The following is a 22,306-nucleotide window of genomic DNA, read 5'->3' as shown; positions in this document are numbered from 1 at the left end:
GAAAAAAAAAAAAGAGCTACCTGAGAAACCTTCTCTGTCGTTTTTTGTGACTAAAGTTGCAGCCGAGGGAGAGAGGAGGAGGGGATGTACCTTTGTGCTGTCATAATGATATGACAGATCTCTCTCTCTCTATCTGTTTTTTGTTGTTGTTTTTTTGGTCCTACTTAGACTTGCCTCTACTCCTGAACGCCGCGGCCACATGCGTTTGCAATTGTCCTATTTGGTTTGGCGCAGGCACCAACTAAAAAAAAAAAAAAAAAAAAAAAAAAAGCCACTACAGACAGGGATGAGAACCTCCAGCCGGTTTATCTTTTTTTTTTTTTTTTTATGAGCTAAACTGATTACAATCATTGTCGTCAACAGGTCCTAGATCGATACTAGACTAGTAATGAGGAGCACGCAATAAAAAGGAGGACCTGAGATGCAGATAGTCTAATGAGGGAGATCGAGGGAAAAAAATAAAAGAAGACGACGGCGACGACGACGGGGCAGCCGTTAGAGCGCTCACAAAAAATGATTAGTTCCCTTTATCAATATTTCGTCCGGTAACCCGTGCAGATATACGACGGATATAGACTACGGAATGTGAACGTGGTGAATATGAACGTGAATATGAATATTGATTATTATTTTATTATTTTATTATTAAAATACCTATAATAGTCTATTGTAAATATAAATCTATCTTACAAGGATGCAGGAATGCATGGAAGGGGGGATGGTGATGGAGTAAAATGATGTAGTAGCTCTACGTCCGTAGGCCGAATTCCAAGGTAGCAAGCACCCTTTTTTCATTTCCCTGATAATTTACACAGATTATCTAGAAAAGAAAAAGAGAAAGGCGCGTTTCCTAGCCATGGTAGCGCAGACTCAGTGGTAGCGCAGACTCAATGGACCCGCGGGCCCAATGTGGGGGCCATGTCAGAAAAGAATCAAGAGGACAGACCACTAAACGCATCTCTACGCGCATTGACTGAGAGCCTACAGTATCGTCAATACAAAAAAAACCCCTAAGAGCGGCAAAAAATGACTTGATCCCTACAGCTGATTCCCGGTTATTCTAACTGGAAGACTCTCTACTGAATTAGCCATTTTTAGGGCCAGGCTTTTTTTTTTTGTGTGTTGTTGAAAACACGCTAGTTTCGTTTTTCCCAGCGAGTACCCCCAGTATGCTCAAAAAACAAAAAAGCTTTCCAATCATCTGTGGGAGTAAGGAATAAAGGGGGATGAGAAAGAGAGAGAAAGAGAGAAAGAGAGACACATATTAGGGATTGCATGCTGACTGACCTCCCGGTACATATCCCTGTACAAAGGATTCGATTCCGTTGGGATTAAATTCCACTTTGGTAGACAAGAACGACACTGACACGCTTCCACTGACGTGAATTCGATAAAGGAATGAGTAAAATGGGTGCGGAGCAAAATAATTACGATAAAGTGGCCATTACTAGACGCCTGTTGAAGGTATTTGGCTTATTAGAACAGTATCATGAACGAACTTGACAGCACATCCACCTTTCTCTCTTTCTCTCTTTCTCTCTCTTTCTTTCTCTTTCCTTTTCTCTCTCTCTCTCTTTCTCTGTGCGTGTGTGTGTATGTGTGGGTGGGGTATATGTAATGAGTTAGCTCATTTGTTCGCAGTGCGCGCGTAGCAGTCAGTGCGGGATGTATGAATACGAGGACGTGTATGAGTTTGAAGATTGACAGGCAAAGGGGTCTGATATGATGCCATGCCGAAAAAGGGCCATTTGGTTTATCTCCGTTACTTGTCTTAACCTTTTTTTTTTTTGTCAATGCATACTTGCTATCTTCTCTTGGTTTCTTTTTCAAGGCCATTCATGGTTTGTAGCTTCGTCGTGAATGTAGCGTAGACGATAGGCTAGTTTCATGGCGCCAAAAAAAACAGGTGCTATCCGCAAATGCTTTGTGATGACTACGCGTCGAGGATTTTTTTACCATTTTAGACACTTGTCGTTCGTGCCGAAGGGTGGCAAGTCCTGGACTAGACAAAGCAGTAGGGGTGTTATTATCGTCATTGTTGCCCGTTCGTTTCCCACGAAAGGATGACTTTCTTTTATGGTGATTATCTACAAGTGCGACTGCAGGGTAGCCGGTGTAGGTACTAGGAATAAGGAGGGAGCCTAGTGGGAGTTAGTTCCTTTAAGACATACACGCTTGCTTTTAAGACTAGCGACGAACTAGCGGCATCCCAGCCGGGCTTGGAGAGGAAGGGAAAGGGTGGGCAACAATGTGGTCCTGCTTTATTGTTTTTTAAAATGTCATCTTTTAGCTTGGCCTGTTGGCCTGTGTATTGTGATGAAATGACAGATCGGTCGTAGGCGGTGAATGGTTCCTTGGGGTCTGCTGGGGAACCAACCCATCGGTTTCGTCCAACTGAATTCTTTCGACTAAAGAGTCCGCTGCAGCCAATGATCATGACGCGCATTGCGCTCTAGGCGATGATGTCACTGCACATCCAATTATTAACATTGCTTTTTTTTTCTTTTTTCAGAAAAAGAAGAACAGACGACCGGCCGTCTTCTCTTTTCTTCTATTTCTATATATTCGACGTGAATGCGTCGTGTGCGTATACGTGTCTGATGTCGATGTGTCTCTGCCTGGTCTTGACTTGAATTGGCTGCCGGTGTCTGTGTAGTCTCTCGATTTGAATTCTATGCCGGTCTTGCAGTTGCTATGATGACTACAGAGCTTCTTGCAGGTTTCTTTGGGGCTATCTCATCTTTTTAGCCACGAAGCCGTAGACCGAGGCAAGCTGCGCGTTAGTTGGCAGTGCTTGTCTGTCGAATTGGGGGCAGCCTCGTGGATGATTTGGTTTCTGGGGGGATTTGTATCCTTTTTTTTTTTTTTTTTGTGCCGCCACACGCTAGCGTAGTTCTCTTTCGTCATTTGCATCATCGTCAGGTTGTCGATGTTTCTTTTCTGGTTCTCGACCCTTACCCTATCATCCAGGCAGGCGGCCGGTTCTCATAGGCCTACCCCGCTTTTGGTTAACATGGCAACAGCATTCACGGGTCCAAGCGGAGGAAGGGGGTGAGGGGGTAAGGAGAGGGGGGGGGATATTGTTCTACTCCATCGAGAAGGGTACATGTACTTCATTTATCAGTGGAAAGCATCGTTCATACAGCCACCTAGGCATTCATACTCAGATGTCTACGTGAACATGGTGGTTTAGATAGAATGATGGTAATAATAGTATAATAGTGGTGGTCGGTGGTATGGTAGATAATAATAAATATGAAGAGAGCAGACACACGCACAGCAGGGAGCATTAAGCATTAAGGGAATCCTTTAATGATGGTGATGGCGGTAGAGGCGGTGGTGCCCGTTCATTTTTTGATCGGGATTGAATTGAGTGCATAGGTTGATAATCAATCTAGTTCAGTAATGCCTTTTTGCCACCCATTTCTTATATATGTTTTGTTTCCAGCCCGCCTTGCCTCGACTCGAGGATGATGATGACACCGCACATCTAATTCAATTCAATCGCGTATTCAATTCCACTCGGCCTGTTCGGACTGCGGGGGCAGTTTATTTGACAGACGCAGGAGGGAAAAGACTCTTCTCTCCCTCTCTTTCTTTTTATTTTTTTCGCTTTTCTCTTCTTCCCCATTCAACGCAACACATACACGCATTTCATATACTTACACACCTGCTTTTATATTGTTCTTCAATAATCCACCCCCGGTCGATCATCTAATCCAGCACACACCCTCCATTTCCCATCCTCATCCCCATCCCTCTTCATCCTCCATCCCCTGCCTCTCCATCGCCCATTCTCATCCCCATCTTCATCATCTTCACACACTCAACATCCACAGTAAGTCCCTTGCAGCGCTCTTCCCTGCCCCCCATCCCCCCTCCTTCTCCACTTCCCCTCCTCCTTCTTCCCCCCCCACATCCCACCCACATTACACCCTCCGCCTGACAAAATTTGCAAGCCTCCAAGCTTCTCTCCCTATCTTACAAATCCACCCATGACACACACGCACACATGCACATACATGCACACACACATTCGAACATTTCTCCTTTTGATTCATTGATTCAAATCAATGATTCAAATCAACCACAGGCTCCCTCGCCCACTCCAAAGCTGTATGTTGGCGGGAATGACATACCACCACAATTGCCACACACACCACACAGCATTTATATCACTTCTCAATACGCATGCCCCCCCTCCTCCTCCTCCTCTCTCTCAGTCTCTCTCTCTCTTGCACACAGCACACAGCGTATTTGATTTGACTCAGCACAGCAGCAGCTGTAATGCTAGGAGGACACAGACAAGAGTCTCGTATTCATATCCATCCTAGGGCATTAACTGCACACTTTTCCTCTCCTCCTCATCCATCAAAAGTCTACGTCAATGAGCTTTCCTTGGATGCAGTTGCAGTTGATGCAGATATCAGTCTATCAGTCAAGCTGTCTGTCGAGCTGAGTCCGGTTGATGTTGCTGAAAAGAGTTTGTCTATATCCATCATTATCATTCCCTTGATGTGCATGTCTGTAATATCTGCTTGTTGCTGAATAGCGGCAGTAGCGGTAGTAGTGGTGATGAATACGAATATGAATATGAATATGTCGACTAACTCTCTGTTTTCTACAGCCCCACCTTTTCTTTTCTCTTCCCTTGTCGGATTTTTTTATTTTATTCTTTGTATTCTGGTCTGCCCTTGCATTGCTGCCTTCTGCCACTCCTTTCTTTTTCTTCTTCATTCATAATCCATTTCCCATATCAGATCTTTCATTCTTTCCTACTCCCATTTCATTCGTCACACTCCGCTAAACTCTCCGCCGATCTCTCTCCGCTGATCTTCTCTCCGCCGTCGATCGTTCCTCCCCCCTCCTCTTCTACACTCTCTTTTTCTTTATCTGATCTTTCTCGTAACTCCACCGTCTACTTTATTTTCTCCGCAACCATCCTTGCTTTACATCCCCCTCCGTTTACTCTCAACCATCATTGTCACAACACCCAACTGGCGTCGCGTGTGTGCACATGGATCCGGATCTTGTCAATGACCGCCCAGAAGCGAGTAGCAGTAGCAGCAGCTGCGTTGAAACCAACAACACCATGATCGCCAGCACAGGCCCATCTACAAGCACATCCACTGCTGCCGCAATGGCTCGACAGAGCTCAAACACCACCACGACCTGCATAGAGCCAGACGACGAGTCCCAACTCCATTCACACTCTCAGCAACAGCAACAGCAGGACCAATACTTTCCTTCTCTTTCTGCCGCTGACTCAATACACACCACATCTCTGCGTTCAAGACGGCCTCCTGCTTCTTCTATTTCTAATACTACTACTACTACTACCTCAATCTCCACGCCCTCCGCGAGCACCTCACACCCTACTGCCCTTTCCACCGCGTCCCGCTCATCCACCTCATCTTCCATATCCTCGGTGTCATCTACATCATCTACTGCTTCTTACCAAAGCCTATCACCGCAAGGTAAGCCATTCTCCTTGGAGAACAATATAAAACATAATTTTATGAGCCATTGCATTTCCGACGACATGATGATGATAATGCCGCCCCTCCCGCTGTCTGTGCCATGCCCTGAGCGAGTATGCTAACGCCTATTTGTTGTTTTTCTCTTTTCTATTATTTTAGCGTCAAAGTCATCGCTGGCCTCCAAGAGGAACGTGCCTCGCTCTATGTCTCTTTCGTCAACGACTTCTTCCAGCGTCCCCGACTTGTTTCGTCGCCAGAGTAGTAGCGCCAGCTTCAGCGGCAGCATCAGTACGCCCCTCTATACCCCAAGCAAGAGCTCCGACCCAATGCAGGGCATCCATCCTCGCCAAATTGGGTTGGGCTCCTTCTTGCTATGGCTCAGAGAGCATCCAGCCTCCACCAAGGTCGGATCTGAGAACCTCGTCAGGTTTCTCTTGGTCAAAAGTGTCTCGCTCATGGCTGCCTCCCTCGGATGTGTCTACGGCCTGGTCTTCGACAAACAGGTCTCTATCTCCGCCTGCTCGCTCCTCTTGTTCTTCCTTCCTGCTGTCCAGGGCGCAACGGGCGCGACTCGTCTCTGTGGCCTTATTCTCTCCCTCGCCCTCGCCTTTGTCTTCCTCAGCTTCCAGACCCGGTCCATGTCTCTTCTCGGGCCCAGTCTGGAGACGACCTTGTTGTTTGGATTACCTTTGATGACTGGAATGCTTGTTGGTCGCAGGGTTGGTTTGGTTACTTGTGTTGCTGTTCTGTGTTACTCAATTGAGGAATACCGTTCCAAGGTCAAGGCAAGTTTGCATAACTATCGTGTAAAAAGTAAATTCATTACTTTTGAAGTATCCAAAGTATCCAAACATTAACGCTGTTACTCTCGTTTTTCTCTTTCTCTCTTTATCATCGTTAGAGCACAACACTATCAGGGGAAGAAGCCGCTCGCCTCTGGGCAGGGTTCGGTGCCTATTGGATTGCATTGGTGTTCCTGAGCGCCATGACGTGTCTCTATCAGTGGTGCGTCGAGGTCTGTGTGCGCGACGCGAATCTTTTCAAAGATATTGCTGTTGCCAATGCAAAGTCCAAGGACGGCGTCGTCTCGTCTGTCTCTCATGAACTGAGGTATGTGTTTACATGACCGGTATTCACATGCGACTTTGAAACGCCTCATTCCACAAACGCGATGTATCCGCCTGTGCGTTTCGGACTGACACATTCCTTTCCTTTATAATCTCAAAGAACTCCATTGGCTGCGTTGATTGGCTGGACCGAGCTCTTGATGAGCGACCACACCCTCAGCTCAAGCGCGCAGTCGACCGTGTCGATGCTCCACTCCTCGACGCTCTCATTGTTGACCATCCTGAACGCACTGCTGGATGTCTCCAAGGTCTCGGCAGCCAAAATGACCAATTGCAGCCAAAACTTTAACCTCCATGACCTCGTGCTCGACACCGCCAGAATGATGACTGGACTCTCTGGCACCCGCACAGTTGAGCTCCTGGTCGACTTTAGCGCCCAGGTCCCTGAGTTGGTCCGCGCTGACCCTGGCATCATCAAACAAGTCTTGGGCAATCTAATCTCCAATGCCATCAAGGTAACGTGATTGAAAAAATTGGAACAGTCTTTGACATAACCGAAATCTGCTCTTTATTCTAACATATATTTACATTCCTTACAGTTTACGGATGTCGGTTATGTCAACGTTGGCGTCTCATTGAAGGAGGAAGATGATGATACAGTGACGGTCGAGTTTGTGGTTCAGGATACTGGCAAAGGCATTGCCGATGAGCAAAAGGACAAGCTGTTTGTCGAGTTCAGCCAGGTCGAGGGCGGCACCTGCAAGACGCACGAGGCTGGGACCGGCCTTGGCCTTTTTTTGGTCAAGAATCTAGTCGAAGTCATGAACGGCTCTGTCTTTGTCACTAGCCAGCTCGGCGTTGGATCTACGTTCGGATTCGTGATCAAGATGGAGAAGCAGTTTCTCGCGTTCCGCACGCCCGGATACGACCACGTTGTTACGGTTTCATCTGCATTTCAGGCTGGAATGGTTCAGGAAATGGATCCGTCCTCGCCTGTGCTTCCCGTCACCCCAGGACTTGCACGTAGCACGACTCCTTCGGCCACGAACGAGTCGATGACGGGTATCAAGATGACCCCGGTCTTAACCCCAGCAACACCTAAGGATCCGAACCAGGCCAAGGACTACTTTACGTTGCAGCCTTCGGAGGTGACCCGAGCTAACGCCAACAACATCACCCTTCGAACTCGGGACCACGCCTTTCTCTCTAACAGACAGTATTATTTGCATTCTCAGTGCGGATATTTCGAGGACTTTTTGTGGAACACGGCCGCTGGACGCTGGAAGGCACAAGCCGTCCGTCGACTTTCGTATGAAGAATGCATCCGCGGATGGCACACTGATCTCAGCGCCGACGATTCCATGGCCCGCTTTGGCGATGTGTTTCTGATCGACCTGAGCCCCGCCACGAACCGATCAAAGTCCGAGACTTTGCTCACGGATCAGGAGCACGCTCGTCTATTCTTGGTCAAGATGTCGAAGCTGCTGATTACTCGAGCCAAGGCGCGCATTGGAAAAGCTCGTCAAGCATCGATCATCCTGTTTTATCCCTTTGGGCACCCTCCCTCGGTTGCACAGGAACCCCTGTTGACTCTCGGCCAGTACTACCAGATCTCGCTCTGCCGTAAACCCGTGTCCGAAAGGGCCTTGGGCGTCATCATCAAGAAGCAGGTTGTTACAGTCCAGGCGAAAGTGAGCGAGGGCGAATCATGCCCGAGCACGACCAATGCGTCTTCGACATCTGTGTCATGCACATCAAACGTGCGCAGTCCTGACCGCCAGGAGGCAAAGAGGGCTTCCACTCTGCCTTCGGTGGGTTCCAAGAACGTGCCTACAGGCTCAAGCGCTGTCTCCTCTTCCTCCTCTACCTCTTTAGCCTCTTCAGCCTCTTCAGCCTCTTCAGCCTCGGCCTCACCCAAGCTTGGAAGCGTCTCTCAGCAGTCGACAAGCGACATGGAGAGCGGCAGCTCTAAAGTCGCGAGTGCCCCCCAGGCCTCCCATGTCCGATTCGCAAAGAAGAACGGGTCTGTGCCCAAGATCACCCTGGATGGCAATGACAGCCCAATTCTGTCTTCATCGATTGAATCCCTATCCAAGGCATCTGATCGACTACCCAAAGGTCTGCTGAAGCGCAGGTCAATCAATATCAAAAGCATGGCACGACCAGCGCTCATTTCGAATGACAGCATCCAATCTCTTAATGCGTCCGGCAAGCGTGTGCTGATTGTAGACGACAACTCTTTCAATCGCAATCTACTCTTTCACCAGCTGAGGAAGCTAGGGGTGTCCAAGGTCGATCAGGCAGGGTCTGGCCAAGAGGCCGTCGACATGTTCCTTCCTGGTATTCACGCTCTGGTCTTGATGGATCTGAAGATGCCCATCATGGGCGGTTTCCAGGCAACGACGCTGATCCGCGAGAAAGAGCTCGCCTACTGGGGCCCCTCAGCCGTTCATCACGAGAACAAGGGCTCCCCGCTCTTGCAGACCCTGAACGAAAGCTGGCTGGATGACAACTGTCCATGGTCACCAGAGCGGTTTGCTGGCCCCCCTGACATGGCCGACATGACCAAACGACGAGAATCTGGAAGTACTTCCTCTTCACGGAAACAGAGCAGCGACTCCAAGACCGAGGTAGCTCAACCCGCAAGCATCGTTGCTGTAACGGCCGACTGGACAGCAGAGATTGGCGAGGATCGTGAAAAGGCATTGAGTGGCGGCTTTGACGATGTGATGGTGGTAAGTATCTTGAGATCAACCGAACGCGTCTGGAGGGTCCTGCATGAAAGTAACTGATTACTAACGACTCCTTTTTTTTGTTTTTTTGTTTGTGTGTTTTCTAGAAACCCATCTCGTTGCCCTCGCTGTCAATCCTTTTGGAGCGTTATATGGAGGTTACGGACTAGATACAATGATGTTTGTGCACTCCTGCACTCGAGTCCTCTTCGCCCCTCCCCTCTCTCTTTTTTATTTCTTTTTCTTTGTTTCTTTTTTTTTTTTCTTATCGTCCTCTTCCTGCCTTGTTACCATTATCCTGTATACTATCTATCCATCATAATAGCTTCCCCTACTCTCCCCCACCTTTGGCGCGTGTAAGATTATTTCACTTGGTCAGCTCTTTTAACATTTTCATGACTTAGACACTCGTTCTCTTTTTTTTTTTCATATTGCGAAAGAGGGGGCGCTTACTCGCAAATGACCTGTACTCATTACCCGCTGTAACAACACTCGGCTCGACTGACTTGACTCGATAAAAAAGAATCCTCTCGGCAGACATCATTCTCCCTTCTCTTCACACACACATCATGTAAAATAAAAGTCCTTCATACGTTCATCCTCAATCATCAAGATACAAAAAAAACCATGCTCGTGCTTGCTTCTATGCGTCATTTGTAAATACATGTGCGCAAATGTTTATTTTCGGGTCTGTCCCCCTTTAAAAGGACGGAAGAAAGGAAGAAAGAAAGGAGGAGGGGAAAAGAAAAGAAAAAGAAAGGACCGAATCCTTCTTTCGTTTACTTGAATAGCTTGTGCACACTCATGCTCTGGTCCTCTGCCCGCTTCATAACCTTGGCTACTGCCAGCTCAAAGTCCTCGTGTGTGACATGAACTATAAGTCAAATGCACAAAAAAATGATGCAATTAGTCGTAGGGCCTCTCTCTCACACACTCCATCTTTGCAACAACAAAGCCATCAATGCAATAAAGCAAATAGGATGCTATCGTAAGCCTTACCTCGGCGTTCGCGAAGGGCATACATGCCAGCCTCTGTACAGACTCCCTTGACTTCCGCACCACTGGATCCTGTCATCTTCTCTGCAATCTTGCGCAGGTTGATACCTCTTGTGAGGTTCATCCTTCTGGAATGAATCTTCAGAATATCGGCACGAGCGATCTCATTTGGTGGCGGGAACTCAATCTTACGGTCGATACGACCGGGACGCAACAATGCAGAGTCCAGAATGTCGATACGGTTCGTCGCCATGATGACTTTAATGTTCTTAGTCGCCTCGAATCCATCAAGCTGGTTCAGCAATTCCAACATCGTACGCTGAACCTCACTGTCTCCACCACCGCCACCGCCCTCACCACGGGAACTTCCAATACTGTCAATCTCGTCCATAAAGATGATCGAAGGCGCATGCTCTCTGTAGATATGAATACAAAAAGTAAAGCAATGTTAGTTTGCTGGAGGGGGAGGGGGTTTTTTTTGAATAAAAGGTATCCAAGTGGAATCTTAGTTCCCCATCCGTTATTCCCGGGTTATGATGCAGATGTCAAAAAAAAGGGACAACAAAATGGAGCAGAGATTCCCAATGTCAATGCTAGTGTCGATGATCCATACCTTGCCATGACAAAGAGCTCTCGGACCATGCGACTTCCCTCTCCAATGTACTTTTGCACCAACTCTGAACCAGAGACGCGAATGAATTTACAATCTGTGTGATGGGCGACAGCACGAGCCAACAGTGTCTTTCCTGTTCCTGGTGGTCCATAGAGCAGCACTCCCTAAAAATATAGAAGCATAATTAGCTATCAGTCTTGAGATCTTTTATGCTCTTTTCCCTCTTCCATTTCAATGTGCATGGAATCACAGTTGCCTGCAAAAAAAGAAAAAGACTAATGGCGAGTGTGTTTCTTACCTTGGGCTGAGCGATACCCAAGGCCTCAAAGAGTTCCGGATGCTTGACCGGCAACTCAATGACCTCCTTGATCTCCTTGATCTGGTTATCAAGACCTCCGATCATCTCGTAGGTCGAATCAGGCACCTTCTCGACCATCATGAGTGAGACCAGAGGATCGATCGCATTAGGGAGGATCTTGTGAAGTGCATAGTTGTCGTTCTTGAGGGCCACCCTCAGATTGGTCGTGAGCTTTGTCCTGTCAATACCCTCACCAATATCCACCACGTATTTTCCCTCTGGATGAACCTAAAGTAAAGTAAAGTAAAGTACAGTAAAGTAAAGAAAAGAAAAAAAAGGAGCATGGTTAGTTAATTCATCTGAAGGAATTGGTACAGTACAACTCCAGTTCCACGGCATTCACTCAGATCATCGAGAAAATGGAAAACAAAAGTACCTTGACAAGGACTTTGGTCTTGCCCATCAGTTTAACGACCTCTGCAACATAGGATCCAGGTTCCTGTAGCAGTTGGAGTTCTTCGCGAAGATGGCGCACTATTTAACAAGAATATAGAAAGGAATGTAAGCAAAAAAAAAAAAAAAAAAAAAAAAAAAAGATACCGTGCAGCAAAAACTAAGTGTGCAAGGAAACGAAGAAACGTATACTCTCTTCAGAGAATCGTTACCTTTAGCATTGAGTGCATTTCGCTGGGCTTCCAAACGACGCAGGTTCTGGGTCTTTTCATGGATTTCGCCCTCGGCCTCCTCAATCTTGGCACGGTAGAAGCCCTTGATGCCGTCGCGGACCATGACTGGATAGTTTTGGATGGTTCCGAATATTTTTTCCTGACTGAATCTGGTTATTTCGCTGTTCTTGATGCAGTGTACGTGTGCTGTTGAAGACGGACAAGACAAGTGAGAGTTAACTGAGAGAGAGAAAAAGAAAGAGTAAGAGAGATGCTTGGGTTGCGTAATGGGAAGGAGTCGAATGAGAACTAAAGGTAGACTTGTCCTCTCAGGCTGACGCGTATGAAGTCGCGGGCAAAAAGAATGAATTTGGGGGTCCACAGACTGTGCACCTGTTGCAGAAACTGAAACGTCATCAATATTAGGCACGTACGTGTACGTAACTTTGATGCTCTATCCTTCCCTCTTGTCCCTACAACGCGCGATTGTCAATTTTCGAAAAAATTACCCTCGCCTGCGGGTTGCTGTGCACCAATGCACGGGGGAGTCAATCGTTCGATAGCCTATGAAAGACGGTGATGGACGAGAGGAAACAGCATCGATTTTTCCTTGAGACTCATGCTTGACAGGGGGTTATAGGGGGTTGTCTTGAGGAGGTTAATGAAACGGCGTGCCTGAGTGCAACTCACTGTTAAAGACAGCACTACCGTTCACACCGATTGGCATGCATGTGGAGGGGTCCATGGATGGGACTCCCAAAAGCATTTTTACCGCTTTGACATACCGCACTTTTATTTTTGCGCCTCCACTCCTTGTGGAACTACCGTGAACCCTGAAGGACATTGCAGATATCGACGAACTCTGGTTTGAGAGACGCGCCTCCAACAAACAACCCATCAATGTCCTCCTCGTTCGCTAACATGGCTGCATTGCTCAGATTGACAGATCCTCCATAGATGATTCGTGTCTGATCCGCAACGTGGTCGCCCTTCTTTGATCTTAACCATTCCCGAATTGCCCTGTGGACTCTTTGTGCCTGCTCAGGCGTGGCGACCCTGCCCGTACCGATCGCCCAGACAGGTTCGTAGGCCACCACGAGATTAGACCAATCCAGAACATGGTCAGCAATGGCATCTAGCTGGCGGTAAAGCACCTCCAGAGTCTTTTCAGCTTGATGCTCCTCAAGTTTTTCACCTACACAGGCGATGACCCGTAAACCGGCCTGTAAGGCTTGCTCAACCTTGAGTCCAACATCCGTATCGGATTCTTTGAAGATTTCACGGCGTTCGGTGTGGCCGAGAATGACATATTCTGCGCCAATGTCCCTAAGCATTTCTGGGCTGATCTAGGGCAAAATACCATGGCGTCAAAAACCTTTCGTGTGCTTTAAATTTTCATTGAGACTTTGTAGCATAGGACATCGCGGGACGTACGCGACTTCGCCAGTGTAGGCTCCAGTGGCCTTTAGATAGCAGTTCTGGGCACCAACCGCGACATCGCGGCGGAGGTTCTTTCGTACGAGATCTATATATACTAAGGGAGGGGAGATGAAGATCTCTACAAAAATGTGGATGGCGCAGTGTGTGTGTGCTATTGATGTTAGAACGCCGCTGTCAAGGGGAATTTAAAGATAAAAGACACGGTAGTCCAGATCGCGTACCAACGTTGCTGTCGAGCTGCGCATGATTGAGCAACCCAACTAGAGCCAGCAATGAAGACTGAGAGCCATTCATCTGATTATGGGTTGGTCGGGCAAAAGATGGTTAGGATACATGGGGGTGAGCTGTGCTTCCAACGTCTATGTTTTCCCTCTGAAGATACTTTGTAGTTGGAGCCGACGATGAACTTGCCGCGGACCATGATGGAGGATGAGGAGAATGAAAGAAAGCGGCGATGTTGAATCTCGATCCCCCCCCCCTCGCTCCTTCCCTCAGACTACACGTGCATGCAACACGGCTCCGCAATCTAACGCGAGGCGAGATCATCTTAAATACAATAGTGGTTTCGATTTAATGATAAAGACGTTTTAAACTACATCTGGGAAGTATCCCAACCCTTTACATGCCTCTCTCTCTGCCGCGGTCAGCAGAGGCCCTATTATCTTGGCCACGGTCATAATGGAACCAGTTGTCTTGTGAATAAACCGATCCATGATCACGGTCGAGTCCTCCAAAGTCGCGTCCCTGCTCGCCGCGGTAACCAGCACCGCTCCGTCCAAACTTATCATGGAGCTCATGCTCAGCCTGCTTCTTGCCGTTCTCAAACCGGTGCTTCGCTTCATTAGTCTTGTCCTCGAACCATGCACGACCTCCCTGGGCCTTTTCCTCGACAGAGTCCTTGAAGTGACCCATGCCCCGCTGGGCATGGTTCTTAGCATGTCCAAACTCGGACTTGGCCTGCTCCTTGGAATCAGATCCGGCCTTCCACCATGACGACTGCGTGCCAGAAGAGGGCCTGCTGTTGTCATACGACTCGTAAGAGTCTGATGGGTTCTTATTCTGCCACCAATGCTTGCCCTCCCTGGCAGCCTCGGTCACTGAACGACGAGGCGCTTCCGAGTCTGAGAAGCGTCGTCCATCATGGTCATCGCGCTCCTCATAGCGGCCACGTCTGTTACCATTGTCCTCACCAGAGCGTCCAGTGAATCCCCAACCAGCACCAGAGCCAGCACCATGCTCACCCGAGCGGGATCGAGAGCGGGCATTGTCCCACTCGTCCTCGAATTTGCGCACCCCACGGCGGCCCCGGTCCTGCATATCTTCGGCTCGATCACGAAGATCATGTCCAGCATCTCGGGCACGGTCCTCGGTGCGATCCCAGGCATTACGTCCGCGTCTCTTGGCCTCTGTGCGTGCGTGGTCATATTCTCCCTCGGCCTCACGGCCCTTCCTCTCAAAGTCGTGGCGACGGTCCTGAACCCAATCCTGGCCACGGTCCTTCATATCTTCATATCGATCGCGCATCTCATGGGAACGATCCTGAACCCAGTCCTGGGCCTGGTCCTTCATGTTTTCAGCACCACGGCGCATATCCCGTCCATAATCTTTGAAGTCGCGACCCATTTCACGGCGACGGGCATCGGCGTGTGGCCACTCATCCTGGGCTTCGTCGCGCGCAGAGTCCCAGCTCTGACGGGCCTTGTTTCGAAGCTTATCAAAGCCGTGCTCGACGTCATCCCTATCATAACCATGCTGACCAAGGCGGGCCTTCTTCTCACGCATCCAATCATGCGTGTCCTCAGCAGTGTCCTCGGCCCAGTCGCGGGCGTGCTCCCCACTCTGGCGTGCTGAGCGCTTGAAGTCCTTGGCAGATCTCTCGGCCTGGCCCTTCTGAGCGTTCCACCAGTCCTTGGTGCTGTCGGCCTTATCCTCGACCTGATCCTTGACCTGATCCTTCGCATTCTCGAACCGGTTTCCCATGTCCTTGGACTTGACTTTGACCTCGTTCGCGACGTCTTGGCCCTTGACCTTAACCTCGTTCGCGACATCTTGGCCCTTGTTCTTCATCTCCTTGACGGCGCCCTGGCCCTTCTCCTTCACCTCCTGGGCGACCTCGACGGTCTTGTCTTTGGCCTCAGTGAGTACCTTTTCTGTCTTTTCCTTCATCTCGGATGTCTTGTCGGAAAGATCGTGCACGGCGTCCTTGGCGCCAGTGGCGACGGACCCTGCAACGTTGGTAAGACTATGGGTGGTGCCGACGACAGTGGATTTCGCGTGTTCGTACTTGTGCTGCCATTCACGAGTCATCTCGCGGTAGTCGTATGTGCGCAGTCCGTGCAGGACATTGTTCGTGGTCCTGGGGATGCAGTACGCCGAAGCGCCAAGTGCCAATGCCAGGGGAGAGAGAAATCGGAAGACAAAATTGCCTATGGATATTGTGAAAATCAAAAAAAAAAAAAAAAAAAAAAAAAAAAAAAAAGATCAATAAATGCCCTTTTTCTTTTTCTTTTTCCTTTTTGCCATCCTAGAAATGGTGGCACATAGCTATGTTTTCCACACTTACTCTTGCGTGCAATGATCGATCCGGCCATACCGGCTACGGTGACATAGAGCAGCGCAGGGACGAGGGGTTCTTCAACATAGGCACCGGTACTACCACGAGGTCGCATCGGCCTCCTGCCAGCGTCGTTGTAGTGTTGACGGTGTGCGTCGCCCAGGGAGGAAGAATGATTGGAATTGTGGCCGCGGTCATGGTCACCGCCTGTGGAAGGCGACGACGAAGACGAAGACGACGACGACGACGACGACGATGGAGATCCGGAGGATGAACCGTAGGGCGAGTCCGACATCTCGAGGACTTGATCTGTAAACTCTTGGACGTGCTCCTTCAGGTTTTCTGCCTGGGCTTGGATGCCAGAGTCCTGATGAAAAGAAGGAAAAGACGTATGTGCAAAGCACGAAAGAGGGTTAGAAAGAAAAGGTAAAAAAACGTTTCATATGCGAAATGCAGGCTAATTATGACGAACTTGTTATATGTTCGTTATGTTCGTTATGTTCGTTATATTCGTCATAGAATTTTTTGATGATTTTTTTTTTTTCTTGGAGATGACAATGAGGGAAGAACTTACGTGCTGACAGTATGCGGTTCTGGAGACGAGGGGGCCAGCAGCGACAACGGCGACAGCGGCTGTGGAGGCGATTAGCAACGTTGGCTAAGTATCGTAGTGGACAAACCAAATTTCACGCACAGGTCAGATTTAGAGATTGAGTGTCTGTGTGTATGCACATTCTGAGCACAGGTATAAAAGAGGGGGCACACTTACATTTCGGGTGCGCTGGGCGGTTGCAACCAGCGTCTGGGGCTTGATCCTGTACATTCCGTGGTTGTCTTTTGCTGATGGTGTGTTCGGTAATTGGCCTCGGGGGGGATATGCGTGCGAATGTGTGGGCGAGAGTGTGTGCTGTGGGATGGGATGGGTGGTTGGTTGGTGGGTGGTTAGGGATGTGGAAGAGTAGTGAGGGTGTAATCTGTGGAGAGAAGAGAGAGAGAAAGAGAGAAGAGAGAGGGGAGAGAAAGAAGGAATGCTTTTGAAGTGGATGTCAGGATGTCGCGTTCGATAAACTTGCGCTAGGCTGAGATCGAGATCAGACATGGAAATAAAATAAATATAATATAATAAAATAAAATAAAATAAAATAAAATAAAATAAGCCGACGACGCGACTAAACGACTAAAAAAATTGTCTTGCTTGGGATGTGTGTGTCAGTCCTACGCACGAGTCCCATGGGTGACGATGACGATATGTCCTGCGATCAGCATGCCCAGGAATGGGGAGAGCGGACGTTGTGTAACTGTCGGATCCCCGTGGACCCCCCGACGACTGGTTGGTGGCAAATGCACGACACTCCTTAATGCGACGCGCTGCAGTACATGTCCTGCTGGGAAATAACGTCCGTTCGCGCGTTATTATCGTTTATTTGCAGGTGGACCCTGCTCCAGGTGCTACCACGCCGAAATTAAAATCCCTCCCATTGGTGCGATCCGATCGTCCTTTCTTTTCTTTTTCTTTTCTTCTTTTTTTGATAGCCAGCCATTGAGTATGAAAGAAGGAACAACAATGACAACGCAGCGTTGCTGGCACCCTTTCCCCTTTCTCTTTCTTCACACACCCCTTCCTATCCTCAACCCCTTTCGATACACACCCATTTGCACCTGCAATTGGCAGCCATGAACCTCAAAATCGATCACCTCGCCCTCCCAGAAGCACTCAAGGCACCGTCGATACCCATCCACCCCCTGCTTACTCCTTCACTCGATGACCCCATTGCCAATGCTGCTCTCCTTCAGAATGATCCCTCGCCAACCAGTGCCGATACCAAGACTGATGCTGCCGTCGCCGCAGTTTCAACCATACCCTCGACCGCTGTCTCAACGACAGCAGCAACCTTCCCTGTGAGAATCGCCTCCTTACCCAACAAAGGCCGCTCCTACGTCGCCACTCGGACCATCCAACCGAACGAACTCGTCTTTGTCGCCGAGGCATATGGGACAACCATGTGCGATCCATGGCTCGACTGTGGGGTCTGTCACTACTGCTGGACCACGATTCCAAATCGCAAGACTCAGATCCGTTTACCGACCAAGAGTGATGATACCAACGGAAAGCCAAAGAACCGAAACCAGGATACCGCGATGGTGTTCTGTGATGAGACTTGTTTACGACTCTATGGGCCGGCTACGGCAAAGACGATCTGTCGAGTTGAGGAAAAGGTTCGCAGGACCTGGAACGACTCTGGAATGGAGCACTGTAAGATCACGATGTCGTCCGTAGTCAAGCCGACGGGTTTAGAGGGCGAACAGGGGACCTCGAGCAATGGATCGATTTCGGTGGCGGCAGTGGCAGCTATAGCGACAGCGACGGATCCGAGATCTATACATTATTCGACTTTGGTACTGCAGGCCCTGTCGATTGCACACACACGGCAGGAACTCTTGAATTTGAGTGATCAGGATTTGGCGTGCTTTTTGAACTGTCTCTGGAGCGCACTGGATGGGATCATCGACGAGCAGGAATCCTCTGTAGACACAATGGAACCTCCATCATCATCATCATCATCACCACAGCAACCAGGATATGACTTGAAACCGGAAGCCCTATTCCCAACGCTGGCGACGTATTTGTTACAGGGAGACAACCATGCGACCATCGCCGCCCAGACGTCGGATGATGACTGCGAGATTACACGCCTGATCACAGAAGTCCTGCACCGTCGCCAGACTGAAATGCAGGCCCACCTGCTTCCGAGCCCCTCGACGGCTTCTCAAGTTGCTAGTGTTGACCATATCTCGGCCGCTGCAGGTATAGGTCCGTCCAGGGTCCCAGGGGAACGAACGATGTTTGCGGACTATTGTGCGATGCAATCAAACGAGCTGGTCATGTTCCGACAGCAGCTGCGACAGGACATGACTGAGCAGGAACAGTTGAAGCAGGAACAGTTGGATCAGCACCAGGAGTCTAAGGCGATACCTCACAAAGATGCAGCAGAATGGCGTCGCTTGCTCGCTCTCGTGCCTGCTCATCTTCTGGGCTGCTTTTACATTTATCTCCGCCTACGAGACGCATGTCTTCTCCTAGCGCTCGAGAACTCCTCCTCCTCCTCTCCTTCAGGACCCTCAGCCATGAACCCATCAACGACCACACCCTCACTCTCCATCAACAACACCCTTTTCCGGACCATCCTCTTTGGTGAGGTCGCCAATTCGTTCGGGATCAGGGACGCTTCTGATGAGCTAATAGGCTTCGCGGTCTTCCCACGAGCCTGCTTCTTTAATCATTCATGTTGTCCCAATGTGCAGAAGCAGAGACGACAGGGCGACCGGGCGCGACAGATGGAGTACTGGAGCACACGCTTGATTGAGGAAGGCGAGGAGTGTTGCATTAGCTATGGGGATATCACCACGAGCAAAGAAGACCGACAAGAGCGACTGTGGGAGATGTACTTTTTCAGGTGCTCATGTCCGAGATGTCTAGAAGAAGAAGAGGAGCACACGTCAAGTGCATAGACTTGAGATAACTAGGACCACTTGAAAGTTAATACATTTCTTTTTGCTCGTCTTAATCTACATTGGTGTTTATGACAATATGGGTTTTATTTGTTAAAAAAAAAAAAAGTAAAAAAACCCCCCCATCTTCAGAAAACACTTTTCTTTCTGTCAACCCCTCCCTTGTCTCTCTAATTTCCGACTATTAAAAACGAACTTTGGGCTATTGAAATACAAAGGAAACTGAAAAAAAAAAAAAAAGAAAAGAAAAGAAAAGAAAAAAGAACCAGGCAGGTAAGCAGGCAAGCAGAGCAAAATAAAAAGGAAAAATATGGAAAAGAAAAAAGAAAAAAGAAAAAGCAAGAAAAACAGCCGAGCGCATGGACCGTCTACTTCTTGTTGCAAGTGTTCTTGTGGGTAGAATTCCAGTGGGTGATCTGGCATGGCCTGGAGCAGTACGCAACCTTGTTGCACTTGGTGCACTTAATCAAGGGCTTGGGCTTCAACTCTGGTGCGCGATCGTTGTTGGCGACATTATCAGGACGGCCACAGTTGGCGCAGGACGAGATACCGGGACTCTTGAACGACTTCTTCAAGGCCTCCGAGGCATCCAGCAGAGCTTGAGACGAATCGTTCAAGAGCAGACCGTTGCGACCAGCGCTACGGGCCTCGAACGCCATCACGGCCGTGCGCTTGACCTCGTTCAAGGCCGTAGGTACACCATAGAGTTCCTTGAAGCGAAGGTCGGCTGCCTGAGCCTTTTTGTAGAATTCTTGTGCTTCCTTGAGAACAGCTGCCTGCTTCAAAGACTGGTTTTTCTTCTTGGCTGCGCCCGAAGGTGCGGACTGCAGGGTCAGGTTAGCGAGGGCATAGTAGGCGTAGGGAAGCGTGCGCGAGTCAGGGTGGGCGGTTTCGATAAAGGCCTTGAAGTGCTGGATGGCATCCTGAGCCTGGTGAATCGCATAGTAGACGTTGCCGAGCATTGAGTGGACCTCGGTCAATTCGGGCGTGAGAGTCAGCACTTGCTCAAGGTCTTCCGTGCAGGCCTATAATGTAGCATGTTGCGGATCAAATCGAGAAAGTATTAGTCTTTTTCGCTTTCGGAATACAGATAGCAATATATTTCAACGCTTCCTGTGCTGTTCCGCACCTTGTAGTTGCGGAGAGCCATGTGGCACGAGGCGCGGAACTCGAGCATGCGAGGGCGGAGTGCCTCGAACTCTGTGATGGCAAAGCCGAGAGTCTGGATACAGTGGGAGAACTGCTGCCCGCTGAACAAGATCCAGATGACTATTATCGTTATTAATATAGTAAGATATGATTAGATATGGTTATATGGCCTTGTCTAGGAATATCCCTCTTGATATTGAGAATTAAAGAGTGTGGAGAGGGGAGGGGTATAAATAAACGCGAATGCATTAAGGTTTGCTGCTGCCACCAAATCAGATTTCTCCAACACCTTCACAGTCTGCAGAGGACCAGCAGGGTCAAGCTGGGTAAACACCTAGTCGACCAAAGTGTATGCAGCAGCATGCATTTGCAGATCAGAATGAGATGCAAGCGTATCGTGGAAAAGACCACCCTCATTAAGAACAACGGGAGTATGAGCAAAATAAAGAGAGCAACGAGTGAGGGTAAGGAACAAGGTAGGGAACCGCGTCCAGATGGCCCCTAGAGGATGAGTATGGTGTCGTCGAGTGAAGGCCTGCCAGTTGTTCACGGTGCTATAGACAAGAAGGACGAGCGATAGCCTAGCCAATCTTCTGGTCTCGATCCCATCTTCGTCTTCTCGTTTTCAATTCCTCGCACCCTTACTCCCGCACATTACCGCCCCTTTTTTGCATTTTTGCAAGCAAAACAAAAAACAAAGGGGACTATTTCACTCGTTCATCCAATGAAGAAGTGCCCACGCACTATACTGTCGACAGTGGTCTTCCAGAGCACAATCATCAGCAAGATCCCTTTCTTTTCTTTTTTTTTTGGCTTGTTTGTTGCTGGTACTTACCAAAGACAACTGAGTCCTTGGTGTAAATGGTCGTATGTTGCTCTGCTCCTTCCTCCTCAGATTCGACTGTGGAGGTCGAGGTGTTCTCGGGATTGTACTTTTGGACATAGCTCTCGTACTGCTCTGCCAGCTTCAGGATCCTCTGACTCATGGCGCAGGCCTTTTCGTCCATCAAGAAGGCGCGCATCAGATCGCTGGTGACAGAGACAATGTCGTCCTTGTGCTTCTCGATTAACTCGGCATCAGAGCCCTCTGGGATCTGGCTCAGGCGCTCCATAGCCTTTGTGAATATATCCTTGGCCTCAAAGTAGGTCTACAACAACATTGGAGGTGTTTGAGAATATGTACGGACATGGTTTTAGACGGTTTACGAAAATAAAAATGAACGCGCGCGAATAAACAGATCGAGTTCTCTCGAGCTGTGAGATCATCTCTGCATCAGCATGTACCTTGACAAGAGGATCGGTTGTCTGATCCTTTGTGCCACGAATCTCGAGGAGGTCATAGTCATTGCGTCCCTGGGGCTGGCTGGACTCCTTCTCGTGGTCGTGGTCGTGCTTGCAGTTCTCGTCGTGGATGTGTTCTGTGGTGGTATGGACCGCGTTGTCGACGATTGTGATCTTGTCGGCAGCAGAGGTGACCTCGGCGACGGGATCCTCGGTCGTGGTAGCGGAGGCAGGATGGGTGTCCGTCATCATAGTATCCAGGTAGTAGGAATAAGTGGAATGTTCTTGACAAAGGAAGGAAAAGAATGAGATGAAGAAGGGAAGGAAAGAAGGGGAGAAGAAAGAAGAGAAGGGAAAGAAAAGAGGGCAGATGGTCTGAATTGGGGATGTGGATTAAGGTTGCGCATGAGGGGGTGTAAAGAATGCAGAGGAGGCTGGAGCAGAAGGCAGCAGCTAAAATGGACCCCAACTGAGGCAACTGAGGATATATCCCCAAGGGAGGACACATCAGCTTCTGCGCC

At 49.0% G+C, this 22,306-nt stretch overlaps 6 protein-coding genes across 6 annotated transcripts; 2 read left to right on the top strand and 4 right to left on the bottom strand.

Annotated features, from left to right (window-relative positions):
- The first annotated feature begins 5,431 nt into the window (after window positions 1–5,431).
- BC939DRAFT_135205 (uncharacterized protein) lies at window positions 5,432–9,890 on the top strand. Its single transcript, XM_051550101.1, has 5 exons — window positions 5,432–6,265; window positions 6,382–6,590; window positions 6,708–7,062; window positions 7,147–9,282; window positions 9,387–9,890. Exons 1-5 carry the CDS (start codon window positions 5,684–5,686, stop codon window positions 9,447–9,449), a joined length of 3,345 nt encoding a protein of 1,114 aa, XP_051412937.1. The 5' UTR covers window positions 5,432–5,683; the 3' UTR covers window positions 9,450–9,890.
- Window positions 9,891–9,916: 26 nt separating this feature from the next.
- On the bottom strand, window positions 9,917–12,186 carry BC939DRAFT_449276 (26S protease regulatory subunit 8). The gene is made up of 6 exons (XM_051555360.1): window positions 11,852–12,186; window positions 11,623–11,720; window positions 11,187–11,474; window positions 10,889–11,052; window positions 10,279–10,691; window positions 9,917–10,153 (listed from the first exon to the last, which is right to left on the bottom strand). Exons 1-6 carry the CDS (start codon window positions 11,973–11,975, stop codon window positions 10,059–10,061), a joined length of 1,182 nt encoding a protein of 393 aa, XP_051412936.1. The 5' UTR covers window positions 11,976–12,186; the 3' UTR covers window positions 9,917–10,058.
- Window positions 12,187–12,622: 436 nt separating this feature from the next.
- Window positions 12,623–13,740, bottom strand: BC939DRAFT_410324 (triosephosphate isomerase-like protein). Its single transcript, XM_051552915.1, has 4 exons — window positions 13,674–13,740; window positions 13,513–13,585; window positions 13,286–13,409; window positions 12,623–13,192 (listed from the first exon to the last, which is right to left on the bottom strand). Exons 1-4 carry the CDS (start codon window positions 13,710–13,712, stop codon window positions 12,673–12,675), a joined length of 756 nt encoding a protein of 251 aa, XP_051412935.1. The 5' UTR covers window positions 13,713–13,740; the 3' UTR covers window positions 12,623–12,672.
- A 97-nt stretch (window positions 13,741–13,837) lies between these two features.
- Window positions 13,838–16,099, bottom strand: BC939DRAFT_449273 (uncharacterized protein). The gene is made up of 2 exons (XM_051555359.1): window positions 15,855–16,099; window positions 13,838–15,717 (listed from the first exon to the last, which is right to left on the bottom strand). Exons 1-2 carry the CDS (start codon window positions 15,958–15,960, stop codon window positions 13,910–13,912), a joined length of 1,914 nt encoding a protein of 637 aa, XP_051412934.1. The 5' UTR covers window positions 15,961–16,099; the 3' UTR covers window positions 13,838–13,909.
- Window positions 16,100–17,519: 1,420 nt separating this feature from the next.
- On the top strand, window positions 17,520–19,355 carry BC939DRAFT_502519 (uncharacterized protein; the record flags this gene model as incomplete). Its single annotated transcript, XM_051560288.1, has 1 exon — window positions 17,520–19,355. The coding sequence occupies one exon, from the start codon at window positions 17,520–17,522 to the stop codon at window positions 19,353–19,355; it is 1,836 nt and encodes a 611-aa protein (XP_051412933.1).
- Window positions 19,356–19,635: 280 nt separating this feature from the next.
- On the bottom strand, window positions 19,636–22,184 carry BC939DRAFT_449269 (uncharacterized protein). Its single transcript, XM_051555358.1, has 4 exons — window positions 21,789–22,184; window positions 21,340–21,652; window positions 20,485–20,624; window positions 19,636–20,380 (listed from the first exon to the last, which is right to left on the bottom strand). Exons 1-4 carry the CDS (start codon window positions 22,035–22,037, stop codon window positions 19,724–19,726), a joined length of 1,359 nt encoding a protein of 452 aa, XP_051412932.1. The 5' UTR covers window positions 22,038–22,184; the 3' UTR covers window positions 19,636–19,723.
- Between the last annotated feature and the right edge of the window lie 122 nt (window positions 22,185–22,306).

Source organism: Gamsiella multidivaricata (genome assembly GCF_025024155.1).
Source record: "Gamsiella multidivaricata strain RSA 2152 chromosome Unknown BC939scaffold_27, whole genome shotgun sequence".
Taxonomy (NCBI): Eukaryota; Fungi; Mortierellomycota; class Mortierellomycetes; order Mortierellales; family Mortierellaceae; genus Gamsiella; species Gamsiella multidivaricata.
The sequence above is the reverse complement of the archived record's forward strand: the minus strand, read 5'-3'. Positions and strand labels throughout refer to the sequence as shown.